The sequence below is a fragment of the Macadamia integrifolia genome, chromosome 8 (genome assembly GCF_013358625.1).
Source record: "Macadamia integrifolia cultivar HAES 741 chromosome 8, SCU_Mint_v3, whole genome shotgun sequence".
NCBI classification, from domain to species: domain Eukaryota; kingdom Viridiplantae; phylum Streptophyta; class Magnoliopsida; order Proteales; family Proteaceae; genus Macadamia; species Macadamia integrifolia.
The window spans coordinates 20,911,274-20,927,715 of NC_056564.1; the positions used below are offsets into that span (position 1 = coordinate 20,911,274).

The 16,442-nt window shown below is 35.9% G+C and overlaps 1 protein-coding gene and 1 long non-coding RNA gene across 2 annotated transcripts; one reads left to right on the forward strand and one right to left on the reverse strand.

The window, feature by feature from the left end:
• The first annotated feature begins 2,264 nt into the window (after positions 1 to 2,264).
• On the forward strand, positions 2,265 to 3,345 carry LOC122086188 (probable calcium-binding protein CML18). Its single transcript, XM_042654918.1, has one exon. The coding sequence runs from the start codon at positions 2,374 to 2,376 to the stop codon at positions 2,992 to 2,994; it is 621 nt and encodes a 206-aa protein (XP_042510852.1). The 5' UTR covers positions 2,265 to 2,373; the 3' UTR covers positions 2,995 to 3,345.
• Positions 3,346 to 4,378: 1,033 nt separating this feature from the next.
• Positions 4,379 to 7,246, reverse strand: LOC122086375. Its single transcript, XR_006142390.1, has 2 exons — positions 5,541 to 7,246; positions 4,379 to 5,414 (listed from the first exon to the last, which is right to left on the reverse strand). It is a non-coding gene; the product is annotated as an uncharacterized LOC122086375 (long non-coding RNA).
• Between the last annotated feature and the right edge of the window lie 9,196 nt (positions 7,247 to 16,442).

Here is a 16,442-nt window from a genome sequence, read left to right on the forward strand (position 1 = left end):
AAAAAAAAGAAGTCTCTGTTGAATATGGGCATGCCACTTCAAACAACTCTCGTATCATATTATATATGAAAGTTATACCTAAATCAGCTATAATTTGATCATTTCTAACTTTATCCTTCCTAGTTTTGCCACACATTCATCTCAACATCCTCATCTCGGCTACACTGAGTTTTATCTTTATGATGTTTCTTAACTGTTCAACATTTGGATCATACATCATATAACCGGTAATATTATTGTCCTATAAAAATGTCCTTTAGATTTTAAAGGAATTCGTTGATCTCATAACACTTCAGACGCACCTCTCCACTTCATCCATGTTTTCTTTTCTTTTCTTTCTTTTTTTTTTTATTTTTATTTTTATCAATATCTACTATAAAGGGCAGGGGGTGAAAGTAACTACCAAGAGGCTTGAGTTTGAGACCTCCTAGTGAGTGTGGTCTTGATGCACCACATTTTCACCAATTGCACTAGGCATTTGTCATTCCTATTTTAAATCTCTATGAAACATCACCTCTATATCACATTCTTTGTTTATGATTGATCCCAGATACCTAATATAATACTTTATGGAATCTCACTCTCATCAATTTTCTTTACATCATTATCTATTTCAATGTAATTAAAGTTAAACATCATATACTTTATTCAGAATATCGAATATCCGTACTTAACCCAACAATTTATGAACAGGAACCAAACTCCTTACAGGTCCACAGAAACCACAAAGATGCGGCCGCCCTTTGGATTGAAAACATCACATTCCAGTAAACTGTTTGAGAATGAGAAAGTGAATCTTCTAACTAAATAAATTAATTTGATAATAAAGCCACTTTAGAAGAGATGAATGGCTATAATTTGTTGGATCATGGATGGGCTTTTGATAAGGCAATGATTTATTCTTTAACTCTTTTGTCCCTTTTCCTTTAATTCTTTCTTGGTTGAACAAGGCAAGTGCTTTGGCTCCCATTAACATAATATTAAATGATTTAGTTCAAAATATTAATTAATTTAATATAGATCATGGGTTATCTCCTAAGAGTTCTTTTTAATTAAATAGAACATGGTCACTGAACGTTCTAAACTAAGGGGATTGATCTCACATGATCTAATTTAATGAATATAAATTTGCATAGAGTGGAAAGCTAGAGATTCCCCACCACTTCTCCAACTTTGGGAAAATCTTGGGTTTTGATCTTCAAAATCCTATTAACATTCATGTTAAGACCATAATTAGTCAATTAAATCTACCTAACAGAATCCATTAATCAGTAGTGGTCCTGATGAAACATCTCTAATCTCTATATAAGACATGTCTAAAAATCCAATCTAGATACCGTAGCAGTACCAGACTACGATTCTACGGCGGATTCTGTAGCCGTAGACTCAAAATGGTACTACCAAGAACATTTTAAGGATTAATATAAAGATTATGATTATTGGAGCTTCTACCTTAAGAGGAAGTCAGTTGGTGCAGAATCAAATCCAGCTTCAAGATTTTGGCCACATGAGCAGGAATCCTCAACCCTACGATTGCCTAACCAAGTCAAACTCTCTCCTCTTCTTGCGGAGAACTCAACCTTGTAAAAATCTGAAAATTGAAAGTATCTAAATCAAGTAAACTAGTAAAGAAATGCCCACCTGTCTCTTTTTGATAATCTTCTTCCAACCCACCCTACAAATTCCCCCACAGTCTAAAAAATCCTTCCAGTTTTGGCACATAAAAGTTGTCAAGATTTTAGATATTGGGAGGGTATTTGGGAAACACACTAAAACCCTATAGAAGTTAATGAACACTAAATGGTGTGACGAACATTCCCCCACAATAGAGAAAAAATTTCTCCAAAAGTGCCTCTAAGCAAGGGGTGAAATTCAATCTCTCTCTCTCACACACACTCTGCTAGGTTGAGAATTCAGAAATGAACCCAGCCTAAAAACTAGTAAATCCTCTAAGTCAACACACAAAAATTGCCTCTAAACAAGGGCTTAATTGTTGGTGCAAACTAAGCTAGGAAACCCTTACATCTCTCTCTCTCTCCCTCTCTCTCTCTCTCCACATTGGTAGGTTGAGAATTGAGGCATGATGAGGAGAATCATTTGGTCCTAAGTGAAGCGAACAGCTTGGTCATAATGTAGGGCCTTGTACCCATTTGAATTATTAGAAGGTGACAAAAATACTCACATAGAGCTACAGCACATGAACCCTCACATGCATCTCCACCATTGCTCTTCATCTATTATTATTCTCTTCTTGTCAAAAGGCAAACAATCATTTACACATCTACCAGTCGCACTATAACTACCACTACCACCACCACCACCACTGCAACTCTAATTCTGTCTTACCTCTTCCAATCTCCCCCTCTATCAAACATGTTCTCTTCGTGCAATCTTTGTTTAAGCCATCCATCAAAATGGGTTAGAACCCTTCTTCAACAACTCAAATCCTTGAATAGATCAGTTAAGAGAAGCAATAGAAGAAAACCCAAGAGATTGTTTTCTAGTTTTGATTGGATTACTTCATCTTTTGCTACTATGGAAGTGTCTAACCAGCTGAAACAAGTGTTCAAGCTCATTGATGCAAATGGAGATGGGAAAATTTCTCCTTTGGAACTTGGGGAAGTGCTTCTATCCCTTGGGCATGAGAAATTGACAGCAGTCAGTGAAGCTGAAGGGATGATCAGAGAGCTTGATTGTAATGGTGATGGCTACATCGACTTAGATGAGTTCATGGATGTCGTTGGTGGCCCGGAAGGCGGCGAAGTTGGTTGCAGCAGCAGGGAAGATGAACTAATGGATGCCTTTCTCATGTTTGATTCTGATGGAAATGGGTATATATCAGCTAATGAGTTGCAGAGTGTGTTTGTGAGCTTAGGATATGATAAGTGTAGTCTTGATGAATGTTTTCTAATGATCAGAGGAGTTGATAAGGATGGTGATGGGCTTGTGGATTTCCAAGAGTTTAGATCAATGATGATAGGATGCACAGCTTGAAGATCCAATTCCACCCAATTTTGCCATATTTGTAGCCCTCAGTTAGACATTTAGAGTTGCAGAGCTTGATAATGAAGCTTAATTGTACGTAAATGTTTATTAATGATAGAAAATTTGGTCTTGTGGCTTCAATGAGGCAAGAAAATAATTTGTAATTTTGTATCTTATCTCACACATAAAGAATTATGTTGATAAGATAGATGCATTATGGCATCAGCTTCTATTCTGATATGTATCATATTAGGAGAAATTAAGTATTCCAGTGATAGAAAGATAAGCCCACAACTCACTTTGTATTGTCCTTTTCAGACTTTGAATCATCCCTTTAATGGAATCATAGTTGGATGCCTCTCTCTCTGCCTTGTGTGTGTTTTTCTGTCATAGAGAAAGAGGGGAGTGTGGAATGAGAAAATTGATAAATGGATTCCACCCTATTGGTGGGGTTAAAAAATAGGAATAAAAAGTGGGGGGAAAAGTAAACTTTTCCATTCCCATGAATGAGTAAATGTTTGGTTGAGAGAGAGAGAGAGAGATAGAGAGATCATATAAAGTAGACTTTTCATTTCATGGTCAGTGTAAAAGCCCACCCACCAAATTGGGTCTTTGGAAAGGATGAATTTGAAGACACTTCGATCAGCAGACTATAAAAAAGGTTGTCCAATAGTTTTTCCACCTTAGCTAATCAAAAACTTCAATTTCTCACATAAAAAAAAAATAAATAAATAAATAAATAAACATTTTCTTCATTCCTTAAATCCCACCCAAATTGTGCGATTTTCTTCGCTGAATAGTTTTTTTTTTTTTGTAAGCAAAGAGACGAGATGACAAGAGCTTGTAACCCTATTCTCTATTGCTAGTGATGCCACAAGAATACCATTTGATCTAATGTCATTTTCGTAATAGCCTTTTCGCCAGATTTTTTTTGAGGCTGAAGTTTGAGCAATGAGATAGTGTAGATTGTTCTATAACATGAACCTATGCATGTTTATTGTATACCAAATGGTAACTGGGGATAAGTCCATCACCCAACCATGGGAACAAACCCAGCTTTCATTACACCGCAGTTCAAGAGAAAGAACATTTCCAAGTTCCATCTAAAAAGTGAAAGGTTTTTGCTAAATTCACATAAATAACCACAAGTCACTCAAAATCCTATCCAAACACATCATATGGGATTGCCAACATGGAAAACCCTATAAATTAAGGGAATCAAAAATGAAAACCATTTTTTTTTCTAAAATGTGCTTGGACTAAAATATTGTAACATCTTTCAAGATGCATTATTTTTTATGAGAAAGTATCTATTCATTAAAATGTGTCGAACACGTGGAAGAAGAGATACAAGATTCTTTCAACCACAAAGTGGATAATGACCAAACTGTCATACATGAACAAGGTGCATGATTTCATTAACCTAAAAAGTAAGAATTAATTCCAATTTGAAATTCAAACACCCAAACTAGAATTGCATTTTCATAGCCCAAGTATTCTAAGTACATTGTACAACCATATTCTGGAAATTCAAAAGACATGCTTTACATGCAAAAGTATGAACTGCACTAACCTTAATAACAAAAAATGCAGTTCCAAACCCTAAGCATTAAGGGCAGCAAAAACAGTTCTAAAATCTAAAACTAGGTCAAGTACCCATATGATCATTCCACATGGCAGTTGCAATTGAATCCCTCAGTTGAAAGGCAGTTGCTTGTTTAGAAGCAGCTGCTGATGGTTGAGCCTTAAACTCCATAATGGCTTATTTTGCTTCAGAATCACCTCTTTGTTAAGAAGTTGGTTCCTCTTTTCCTTTTCTATGTAATTATGTATGGCACAAACCACTAAAACCAGTCTTGACTGTGTATCTATTGGGTAAGGAGGTGCAGAATTCAAAATAGGGAAGCGTTCTTTCAAGACCTTAATATTACTTTCAGTAGCATTTCTTAGCCAGCCATAATCGGTGATTGAAGAGTTCTTTGGCATTTCTTGGAGGATGGTCATCTGGAGAATCAGAGAGGCGAAAATCACAGAGACGGCGAACACCACCACCACGATAGGGGCCGATGAAACCTGGCATGTTCCCATGCCTTCCATCAACAAGATAATATTTACCTACCTCAATAAATAGATGATGGGTCACTTTGATGTCAACAAAAGCTTGTGGTTAGATATAAGAGATGTACAGTACTTTCAGGGACTTTAAATGGGTTCTTCTTCCCATGGTCATTAGAGCGTGCTGATTTCAAGATCCTTGCATCTGCTGCTGAGCCTTCCCAGCCGGCGAGGACATAATGGAATCGCAAGTCAAATGAACAGGCTACCATAACCCTTTGTGAAGCTTTCCCACTCCGATCATACCATGCGCTTTGTGGTTTGACAGCAACCATGGCTAGGACTTGAATCATATGTATTACTCCTAAGCAATTCTATGAAAATTATTGCAAAAAGTGAGATATAGTTAAACAAAAATATACCAATAGTAATCTGTAAGTAATTGCAGTGTCAGAAAGAATTGGAAGCAGAGAGAGTGTAACTTATCAGTACTGAATTACCTTGAAATATGGATAGAATTTAGGATTGTGCAGGATCTCTATGGGGATACCAGACCCATGAGGTCGAAAAGGGCCTAAAGCTATGAATGCTTTCAACACATCTTTGAAACAGGAACTAATAGTTTCCTCATTGTGTAGAAATAGATCCTGAACTGTTGTACTTGGTTGACTGGCCAATTATGAATAAGAATATAGCCAACTGTTCCTGAATCCTAATTCCACTTGACTGTCTCAGCAAATTTTTGGCTTGTAGGAGGTCACACAACTTATGGAAGATATGTTTATCCATCCGAAAACTCTCATAACAATGATCATTAGATCCACTGAGCACTCGATCTACATACATTGAACCGGTGAGCATTGAACGGCATGGTTCTCTTGGTATATGATGTTGCTGATTGTGGTGAAATGCAGTTGCTATTACGACCTTTTCTTCATTGCTGGAGTTGCCCATAAGGTTGTGTCCTCCACACTAACAATATAGAATATCAAATGTCATGTACCAACCCATGAGCACTAGGCTAAGAGATGGGGTTGCAGGGAGGAGAGGACCCAATTTGATGGACAACAAAGATGCAGTTCTTTATAGTATTCACACAACAATGACAACAACTATGCTTATTGCTTCCTCTTTAATATCATCATCCTTCTCTGCAACGACCTCTGTTTCCCACTCACTATCACATTCTGATATTCTTATTGCTTTCAGCAAAGGGTGAATAGCTAAGATAAAGAAACATAACCTACAGAAACCCTTTTCAACCCCCCCCCCCCTCTAACAAAGAAACATTCTGAAACTTTGGAGTGTGAAATGCTTTTGACAAACCAGATCATCTCAGCCTTGTCAAGCCAAGATAAAAATTAAGGCAGAGGATGTAAAAATGCTGATCTTTTCTTGGCAAAGGTATAGGATCACATAGATATTACTTCATTTTGAACAGTTGAGGGGGAAGTGGGAAAGGAAATATGAGATTATTGGAAGGAAAGTCCAGATCAGTCCCACCTTCTAATATTGTTTTTCATATTCTGGCTCCATTACTACAAATTGATCTCGCGTCTCCAAGGATTTTGGGGTGCAGAGATTTGTTTTTGGTTCTAGTTGGGGTCAATTCATTTGGAAATGCAAAACCCTAGATATTTTGTATATGAATCTGTGTAGTGTTGTATGTGGGCATAAGAAATATATGCTGAGATGACCTACCAGTACCCTTGGATCAACAACAATGGAACTCTTTGTTTTATCCAATAAATAAAAACAATAAAAACAAAAGGCTCAAGTAAATCATCACCAGGTAGTTGAATGAAACAATTCAAGGCCCTCACAGTTCACAGACCAAAAACTCTGGGCAGCACTAACATTTAATCATACCGCACATTCTGCTATGGAGGAATCCAAAATTTATGTTCTGTAATGCAAAATTCTCAAATCAATTCCCAGCTAAAAATCATTAGAAGAAAACATGAAGATAATATAACTTAGCAGCAGTACTCATCACAAAAAAGGAACAAAGGAATAAAGAAAGAAAGTGTATCATAGAACCCTAATCACCACAAGAAGAAAAAAGAAATTAAGAAAGACGATCAGCCACAATTCAAACATGTATCCAGATGTTACAGAGAGATGATCTCATGAAATAGGGATTACATCTCAGATTTTTTCGCCTTGAAGTATGCAGAAGTCTCCAGTTTCCATGGTCCAAACTGGTTCGAAATGGTGACAGCGAAGTCCTCAATATATATACTGTTTGGCGCCTTTTCTTCTTCCTTTCTTCTATATTTTGATTTTTGGCGCGCTTTTTCAAATATATATATATATATATACTATTATATAAAAAAGTACAAATCTTTCACTTGATTATTTTACCCTTATTTCTTTGCCTTTATTCCTTTTTTTTTTTTTCCATAATTATTGGTACTCTTGTAATTTCTTTTTTATATATATATATATATATATATATATAAAAGCACGAAATGACAAATCTTTCACTTGACTATTTTACCCTTATTTATTTACCCTCATTTCTATTTTTTTTCGCATAATTGTTGGTACCCTTGTAATTTCTTTTATACTTAAAACTCTATCAATAGGAAATTCCTTAAATTTTATCCTATTATTCTTATCTCCCTCTCATCTCTCACGTTACTCTCCTCCAAATAGGAAACTCCTTAGATTATATCTCACCTCCCCCTCCTCTCTCTTATAGCTCTTTATAAAAATTAATCTTTCATTTGACTATTTTACCCTTATTTCTTTGCCCTCATTCCCTTTTATTTTCCGATAATTGCTGGTACCCTTGTAATTGTTTTAATAATTAAAATTCTCTAAAAGTTTATTTCTCATATTCCTCTCTCTCTCTCACGTCCCCTTCTCTCTCTCTCCATTTCTTTTATACTTAGAACTCTCCTATCAATAGGAAACTCCCTAGATTTTATCCTATTATTCTTATCTCCCCCTCATCTCTCACTTTATTCTCCTACAAATAGGAAACTCCTTAGATTGTATCTTACCTTTCCCTCTTCTTTCTTATCGCTCTCTATAAAAATTAAATTAAATTCTTTTTGTCAAACACACCCACTTTCCTATAGAGTCACTTTTCTCTTCCAAATTCTCTCATTGTCCACGATTTTCGGACCTCTTTTTTTTCTTTTTCTTATTTTTTTGAGAAAAATTAAATCCCTTTATATAAGGAAGATAATAATTCTCTTTTTCTTTACTTCCTTCTTTCTCTCAAACTCCCCCACTTTCCTATAGAGTCACTTCTCTTTCATTCTCTCTCCCAAACTCTCCCATTGTCCACAATCTTCCTTTCTCTTTTTCTTTGAGGTTTTCAAAATATTTTTCAATCTGGATCCCTCTTTAAATGCTTACCCTATGATGAAGAATGGAAAAGGATAGTGCCATTTTCTCTCCACGAAATCAGTCTTTTTTCACTTCCCACTCGATTCATCACATAATTGGGGGCAAAATGAGTGATTTGGAGATCATACTGAAGTGCTAATGATCCTGACTCAAAAGATTTGGCTTTATTTGCCTTTGGGCATTAGAAGCATGGTGATGATTTATTACAATCAGTTGTTGGACCAGCATGTGGTCTGGAATATTTTTACGGAACACTTTTTTTTTTTTTTTTTAGGCATCCAGATTGAATGATCAATTCTATGGGGCAATATAAGTGGAGTTGGCGTGGAAGTTCTGTGTAGCTAGTGGTCTGTCCATGTGTCATTATCACACTGTTGTTTTGGGCCTTTTTTTTTCTTTCCCTTAGCTAAGTAAAATAGAGGGGAAAAAAATATCACAAAAGTGTTGGTTTTAAAAACACTCAAACTACTTGAGTTCTATTCAATTGCAATTAAACTTGATTTTTCTTTGTTTGAGTTTGGGTTTTATTCAAATATATAAGTGATCCTTCCCTTCATGATGTATGACACTTTGAATTGAAAATTGAGTATTTCTTATTTCATGAATTCTCATGAGACCCACTCTAAAGGTTAAAAAAAAATAAAAAATGATGAGATGGCAGCAAAGAGTTAAGTTACAATTGAGTTAAGTTGTTCATCTTTTGCATGCATTTTTTTATCATATTACTTGTTTAATCAAGATAAAATTTTGATTTATTTTCTAAATATTTTCAATGTTTACCTTTTCCATGCTTCCTCTTCTTTTGTGTGTGGTCAGACCGTCAGAGGTAGCTGCTCTTAAAAGTAGGTTCCTCAAATCTTCTTGTACCTTTATGACTCTTTATATCTTTGAGATAGTTCTCGCATCATTAAGAAAAATAGAGTGCGTTATATCAGCCCTACCATGATCAAATGCCATCTTCTACTAACAATTGATGAGTTTATAAGATCCCACCTCAACAATTGGGATGGAATAATTATTATTATCTAACCAGGAAAAAAAAGTAAAAAGGTTAGTTAAAAGTTTAGCACTCTTTCTCTGTTCCATGTTTTAGTTATTGTATCGATTTTTTTCTTCTACTTGGCACACTTCACAGTTTTTCAAGTCATGGAGAGGAGACAGATGGTTCATATGAAGCTTTTCGCATTTCTATTATGGATTTTTTCTTCTGCTTACTACTTGAGATTTTAAATATAACCGTAAGCGTACGGATTAGTGTAGTTACGGGTCGAACACAGAGAAAACAACCACTTTATTTTTTTTACCTTTTAATAATGCGAAAGTGAACTAATTAATGATTGTGATCAAATTCTAATTACCATCCTAAACATATGTATCTAAAATAACGTCATAACCATTCGTCATCTAAGAATTTAAAGACGCAAGCCACGCAATTAAAACTAAATAAATAAATAACTGAAAATAAACAACCACGCAATTAAAATTAAAAATAATAAAGGAAAAAAATGTTGAAATAAAAATAAAGTAAAAGAAAGGGGATAAAGCTAGAGAGAGACTCACAAGTAGATTTCTCTACTTAGCCCAAGAGATGCATCATAATATGAACTTCCCTACTTGACCAGAGAGTCACTCTTACAATGATTACTCTATATGGCTTTAGGGAAAGGGAGACAATTAAAATAAAAGTAATAAATTGATGGTTCTATGGCTAGGAGGGGCAAAACCAACACATACATTAGTCATGAACCTTGGGGGAAAGGGATAGTAATAATGTAACGACTGAAATTAAAATCTTAAATTAAGAAAGAAATGGTAGTCAGAAGAGGGAATGAGAGGGGGGAGAGAAGATTACTGAATGAGTCTAATTACTTGAATCAATGCTTGAACTTAAAAGCTTGGGTGATTTGAGATACTACCAGTACTAAAAATCAGATCTGGAATAAACTAAATCTAAAATTTCTAGTACTAGAGACAACAAATCTTAAAAAAAAAAAAATTTGATCTTGAAAAAAAAAATTGCTCTACGGCTCGTGATCTTGTCACCTAGAACGATAACTTTAAAAATTACAACTCAATTGCATAAATCATAAACATAAAAGGCTGAATAAGAATAAAAGAATGCTTGCATTAATTGACATAAAAAACTATTATAAAAGTGATTAAAGCAAAAATAAAGAAAAATTAATACTAAAGAGAGTGAGAGAGGGAGAGAGAGAAGAAAACTAAGCATAAACTAAGAGGAATAATAATCAATAGGAGGGGGAGGAAGGGGTTTTTATAGGGCTTTTGTCTTGCTTCCTTCCTTCTACAAGTCTTCTTTAAGAAAAGAAAGAAAATTAAATAAAATTAAATCTTGGTAAAAATTCTCATTCTCTAAGATATTGTATGAGGAAAGAGAGAATCTGTTTTCAAAATTAACAAATTATATTCCTTCCTTGCAATATTAACCAATATCTTGCAATTTTGATTAAATCATAAAGGAATCTCTGTATAGCATCTTCAAGATCTTGTGAGGTGGCAAGGAGAGAGAATAATCTTCAAGACTTTTTAGGAGAGAGGATGTGGTACCACTGAGTGGGTCCCACTTTTGGACTGGTTCTTGATTCACTTTAAGCACTTTCTCTTGTAAATTTGGAAACTGAAAAAAAAAAACAAAAAAAAAAAAATAGTACTATCCAAAGTGGGACAAAATGTACACTTATATCCCTAAATTTCACACATTATTGTGCTCATCAAATTCTCCCATACTTGACTTCTGCTCGTCCTCGAGCAAAACAAATAAATAAAGAAACGAAAGAAAAAAAACCTAACTCACTTTCGTAGGAATCACAGTTGCATTTAGCATGTGCAATAAGCCTTTAAACCCCTAAGTTATCCTAGTGGATGAGTTGTGTCTCGTGGATGTTTACAGTCAAAATTCAAATTAACTTGAAAAATTACTATGTAAAGTTTTCAATAACTAGAAAACACACACCATCCTTCAATTAGAGCACATCAACCGAGAAACCCCCACACTTGAACTTTAATACTCCATTTAGATTTAGGAACAATCACACATCTCAAATAGGGACGACCCTTGTATTTTCTAAAGTACGACCAATCCTAAGACAAGCCACATTGTAAGGGAAAAACCATGAACTAGAGTTTTAGAGCGTTAACCAATCATAAACAACAAGGCATAATGATATTTTTTTTTAGTAGATAACTTATTTTACTCCACTACATTTGACATGAATAACATGGCAGAGCAAACACCAGAAACCCAAGTTACTAAGCAGCTTCGCTTTATGCATATGCCAACAAAGACAGTGATGCTAAGTTCCTTTCGGAAGTGTTTCTTCCTAAGAGGTTCGATTAAAACAACCCCGCTTCATGAGGCACAGTATTCTGTCTAGTTCCTAAAAATTCTATACTTACTTTCTACTTTTTGACCAATTTTCACTTTCTTTGATATTCATATCATATATTTTTATACCATGCCAAGAATATGGTCTCAACTCCTAACCTAAGAACAAGGACACCAACTAATAAATGGTCCTACACCTTAAGACAAGTATCTCTAAATCATTTAAGTGAGGTCCCATTTCAAGACATATATTCATTACCATCCTCCCAATAGGGATTGTAGTACCAATATAGGTCTTAGATCTCAATTTTTTTTATAAAGTGTGTATAAAGCACTGGAAAACTCTTAAAAGTAACCTCAAGCTCTAAATAGTCAAACCCTCCCCTATACTTAAATTGTATAATGTCCTCAATATAGAAAAAGAAAAAAAATTGATAAGACAATAGAACAAGAAGGACAAAGAAGAGGAAATTATCAAATGGGATCAAATATCATCATAAAGAGGTTCATGGAGAATCATGACCTCCGCATTATGCATTGAAGGCAACTTAAGGAATGGCTTCAAACGGTGCCTATTAACTTTAAAAATTTTCCAAGTGGATGGATTCATAACCTCTACGGCACCATGGGAGAATACTGTTTGCACAAGATAAGGATCTTCCCACCGAGAATGAAGTTTTCTTAGAAAGATATGCAATCTAGAATTGTACAACAAAACTTTATCACCAGGCATAAAAGATTTCTTAACAAGATGCCCATCATGAAAAGCTTTAGTATTTTTCTTGAAAATTTTTGCACTATCATAGGCATCATTTCGTAATTCCTCCAACTCAAATAGTTGGAGATCTCTATGAGCTCCTGCGGTAGAGAAATCAAAATTAAATTTCTTAATCGCCCAAAAGGCATGACGTTCTAACTCAACAGGAAGGTGGCAGGCTTTTCCGTATGCCAAATGGTATGGGGATTGACCAAGTATGGTCTTGTAAGCAGTCCTATACGCCCACAAAGCATCCAAAAAATGGTTAGACCAATCCTTTTGATTTGGGTTAACTATCTTCTCTAGAATTTGCTTGATCTGTCTGTTGGACACTTCTACTTGCCCACTGGTTTGGGGGTGGTATGGGGTAGCCAACTTGTGGGTAACCCATACTTCTTCACTAAGGCCTCAAAAGGCTTATCACAAAAGTGCTTTCTCCTATCACTAATGATAGCTCTAGGGGTACCAAATCGGAAAACAATGTTTTCCTTTAAGAATTGAATGACCACCTTATGGTCATTGATCTTACAAGTAAGAGCCCCAATCCATTTTGACACATAGTCCACAGCCAATAAAATATATTCATATCCACATGACTTAGGAAAAGGGCCCATAAAATCTATTCTCCAAACATCAAAAACCTCAACCACGAGGATTGGGTTGAGAGACATCATGTTCCTTTTACTGATTTTTTCTAAAGACTGACAAGAAGGACAAGCCTTATAATAAGCAAAGGCGTCTTTGAAGAGACTGAGCCAATAAAATCTACATTGTAATACCTTGGCTGCAGTCTTAGTAGGCCCAAAATGATCGCCACAAGCCTGATTATGGCAAAAGAAAATAATAGAATGGTGTTCATAATCATGGATACATCTCCGGATAATTTGGTCAGGGCATGATTTAAAAACTTAAGGATCATCCAAAAAGAAATACTTAACCTGTGAGTGAAAACGGTACTTTTCTTGAGAAGACCAATGATCCGGAGTCTTGTTTGTAACTAAAAAATTTATAATATTTGCAAACCAAAGGGCTCAGTCTATAATGGAGCTTGAATAATAGGGGTTGTAGTCAATACCTTCTTTAATTGCTCAAAACACATGAGACATTCACTAGAAAATTTGAAGGATTGCTCTTTATCCAAAAGATTGGTGAGAGGTCTAACCATGTGACTGAAGTTCTTGATGAACCGATGATAGAACCATGTATGACCTAAGAAGGAACGAAAGTCCTTAACTGACTTGGGAGGTGATAAATTAGAAATTAAGTCCACCTTAGCTCTATCGACCTTGATCCCTTCTTTGGAAATGACATGACCCAACACTATACCTTGTGTGACTATGAAATGACATTTCTCCCAATTGAGGACCAAATTAGTCGCTTTGCATCATTTGAATATTAAAGAAAGATGATGCAAACAATTAGAAAATGAGGAGCCATGAATAGAAAAATCATCCATAAATACTTCTAAAAAATGCTCCACCATATCAGAGAAAATGCTCATCATACATCTTTGGAACGTGGCAGGGGCATTACAAAGCCCAAAAGGCATACGTCGATAAGCAAAGGTTCCATAGGTGCATGTAAAGGTAGTCTTGTGTTGGTCATCTAAGGCAATGAGAATCTGGTTATAGCCGGAATAACCATCAAGAAAATAATAATACTCATGTCCGGCTAACCGCTCTAATATTTGATCAATGAAATGCAAAGGAAAGTGGTCTTTCCAAGTTACCGCATTTAACGTCATATAGTCAATGCATACACGCCATCCTGTTTGGACACGGGTAGGGATCAACTCATTTTCAGTATTTTGGACTACTGTGACCCCTGACTTCTTTGGCATCACGTGCACTGGAGTTACCCACTCACTATCAGAAATATGGTAGATGATACCATGATCCAAGCACTTTAGGATCTCTTTCTTGATAGCTTCTTGCATCATAGGATTAGCCCTTCTTTGTGGTTTCCTAGAAAGTTTTGAATTCTCCATGAGGTGAATATAATATTGAACGATTGAGGGGAAAATTCCTATAATGTCTGCCATGGTCCAACCTAAGGCTTCTTTATTTTCTTTTAAAACTTTGATCAACTCTTCCTATTGACTTAAAGTTAAATCTGAGGCGATAATAACTGGTAGAATTTGATATTCTCCTAAGAAGGCATACTTCAAGTTAGAGGGTAACTCTTTCAAATCAAGCTTAGGGGGCTCAACAATTAAGGGTTTAGGAAGAGAATTTGATAGAGGACCAATGAGCTCCATGGGTGTATGAAGGCTCCAAACATCATAGAAGAAATTTTTAGTATCATCCTCTAATTCTTCTATACACTATTGGAATTCTGAATCAAAGTCAATGTCAAAAGTTTGAACAATATCATCAGAAAAATTCTCAAGCATATTGACCTCTTCATCAATATCATCAGAAGAAATTATGGCTTGCTTGCCCAACCTATAAATGTTGAACTCCATAGTGTGGTTGCTAAAAGATATCCTTAGTAGACCATTTCGGCAATTGATTAATGCATTTCTGGTAGCTAAAAATGATCTTCCAAGAATGATAGGGATCTTATCCCTAGTGGTGAAGGGTTTGGTGTTCAAAACAATAAAATTGACTGGAAAAATAAATTCTCCTACCTTAAGTAGGACATCTTTGACCATCCTTTTTAGAATCTTGACAGAACAATCGGCCAACTGAAGAGTGGTCCCTATAGCTTTTAAATCTCCTAATCCAAGTTGTTGATAAACATGATAAGATAGAAGTTTCACACTTACATCAAGGTCAAGTAAGGCATGATCAATACGAGTGTTGCCAATGACACAAGAGATGGTGGGACACCCTGGATTCTTATACTTGACTGCTATAGGTTGTGTGATCATTAAACTGATATTAGCTGTCAAGAATGCCTTTTTGGGCACACTTGTGATACGCTTGTGAGTGTATAAGTCTTTGAGGACTTTGACATAGGCTGAAATTTGAGTTATGACATCCAAAAGAGGAATGTTTACCTCTACCTTCTTAAAGACTTCTAAAATTTTTTCCATTGAGGTTGTCTTCTTCTTATTCATCAAACGGTTATGATAGGAGACAGGAGGAACATAAACACTATCAGAAATTCTCTCATTAATAGAATCATTTTTTATGGCTTCTACCAAATCATCATTAATCTCTTCAGGTCCATCTGGCGAACCTGGAATGGGAGGCACAGTAGTAGCCTCGATAGTTGGAGGGTCAACAGAAAGGTCAGATGGTGAAGAATGAGTGGTACCATTCCATAAATACTCTCGATCATTTCGTAGGGTATATACCGTATTACACTGGTTGGAGGGCCCTTGGTGTTGTTGACTCTGTACAACATTAAGCTGAGGAGCAGGTAGCCCTTGTGGAGTCAGCACCTGATGTCTAGGATTCAGCTCTGGCTGACTAGGTAATTTTTCTTTTTCCTTCTCATACATGATTGTGACAAGTTGGGTGAGTTACCTCTCCACATTATTGTGGCTTGTCATAAGAAGGGTCATACTTTTCTCTAGCTCTCTAATTCTTGTCGCTTCTCCAGTGGATGTAAACCCCAGGGGTTGTTGATAAGGTGCTTGGAGAGGGGGCCTAGCAAAATTTAACTGAAGACCTAGATTAGGCCGAGGGAAAGAATTAGGTAGTGGTGCAAAATTGGGCATCTGGGGACTAAGCTGCCCTTGGTTGTGAAAGTTGGATGGACCTCCTTGATTCCCTTAGCTCCATGAAAAATTAGGGTGATTTCTCCACCATGGATTGTAAGTGTTGCTAAACGGGTTGTTCGGGTAAAGAGCATTAACACTTTCATTGCCCCCAGAACTGTTGAGGCATTCTTCCATTACATGTCCAGGGGAGTGACACCAATTACACATAGAGACCTGATTTTGGACTTGGTGGACTAGGGCATGTGCTTTAGGGACAAGGGCTTCTATTC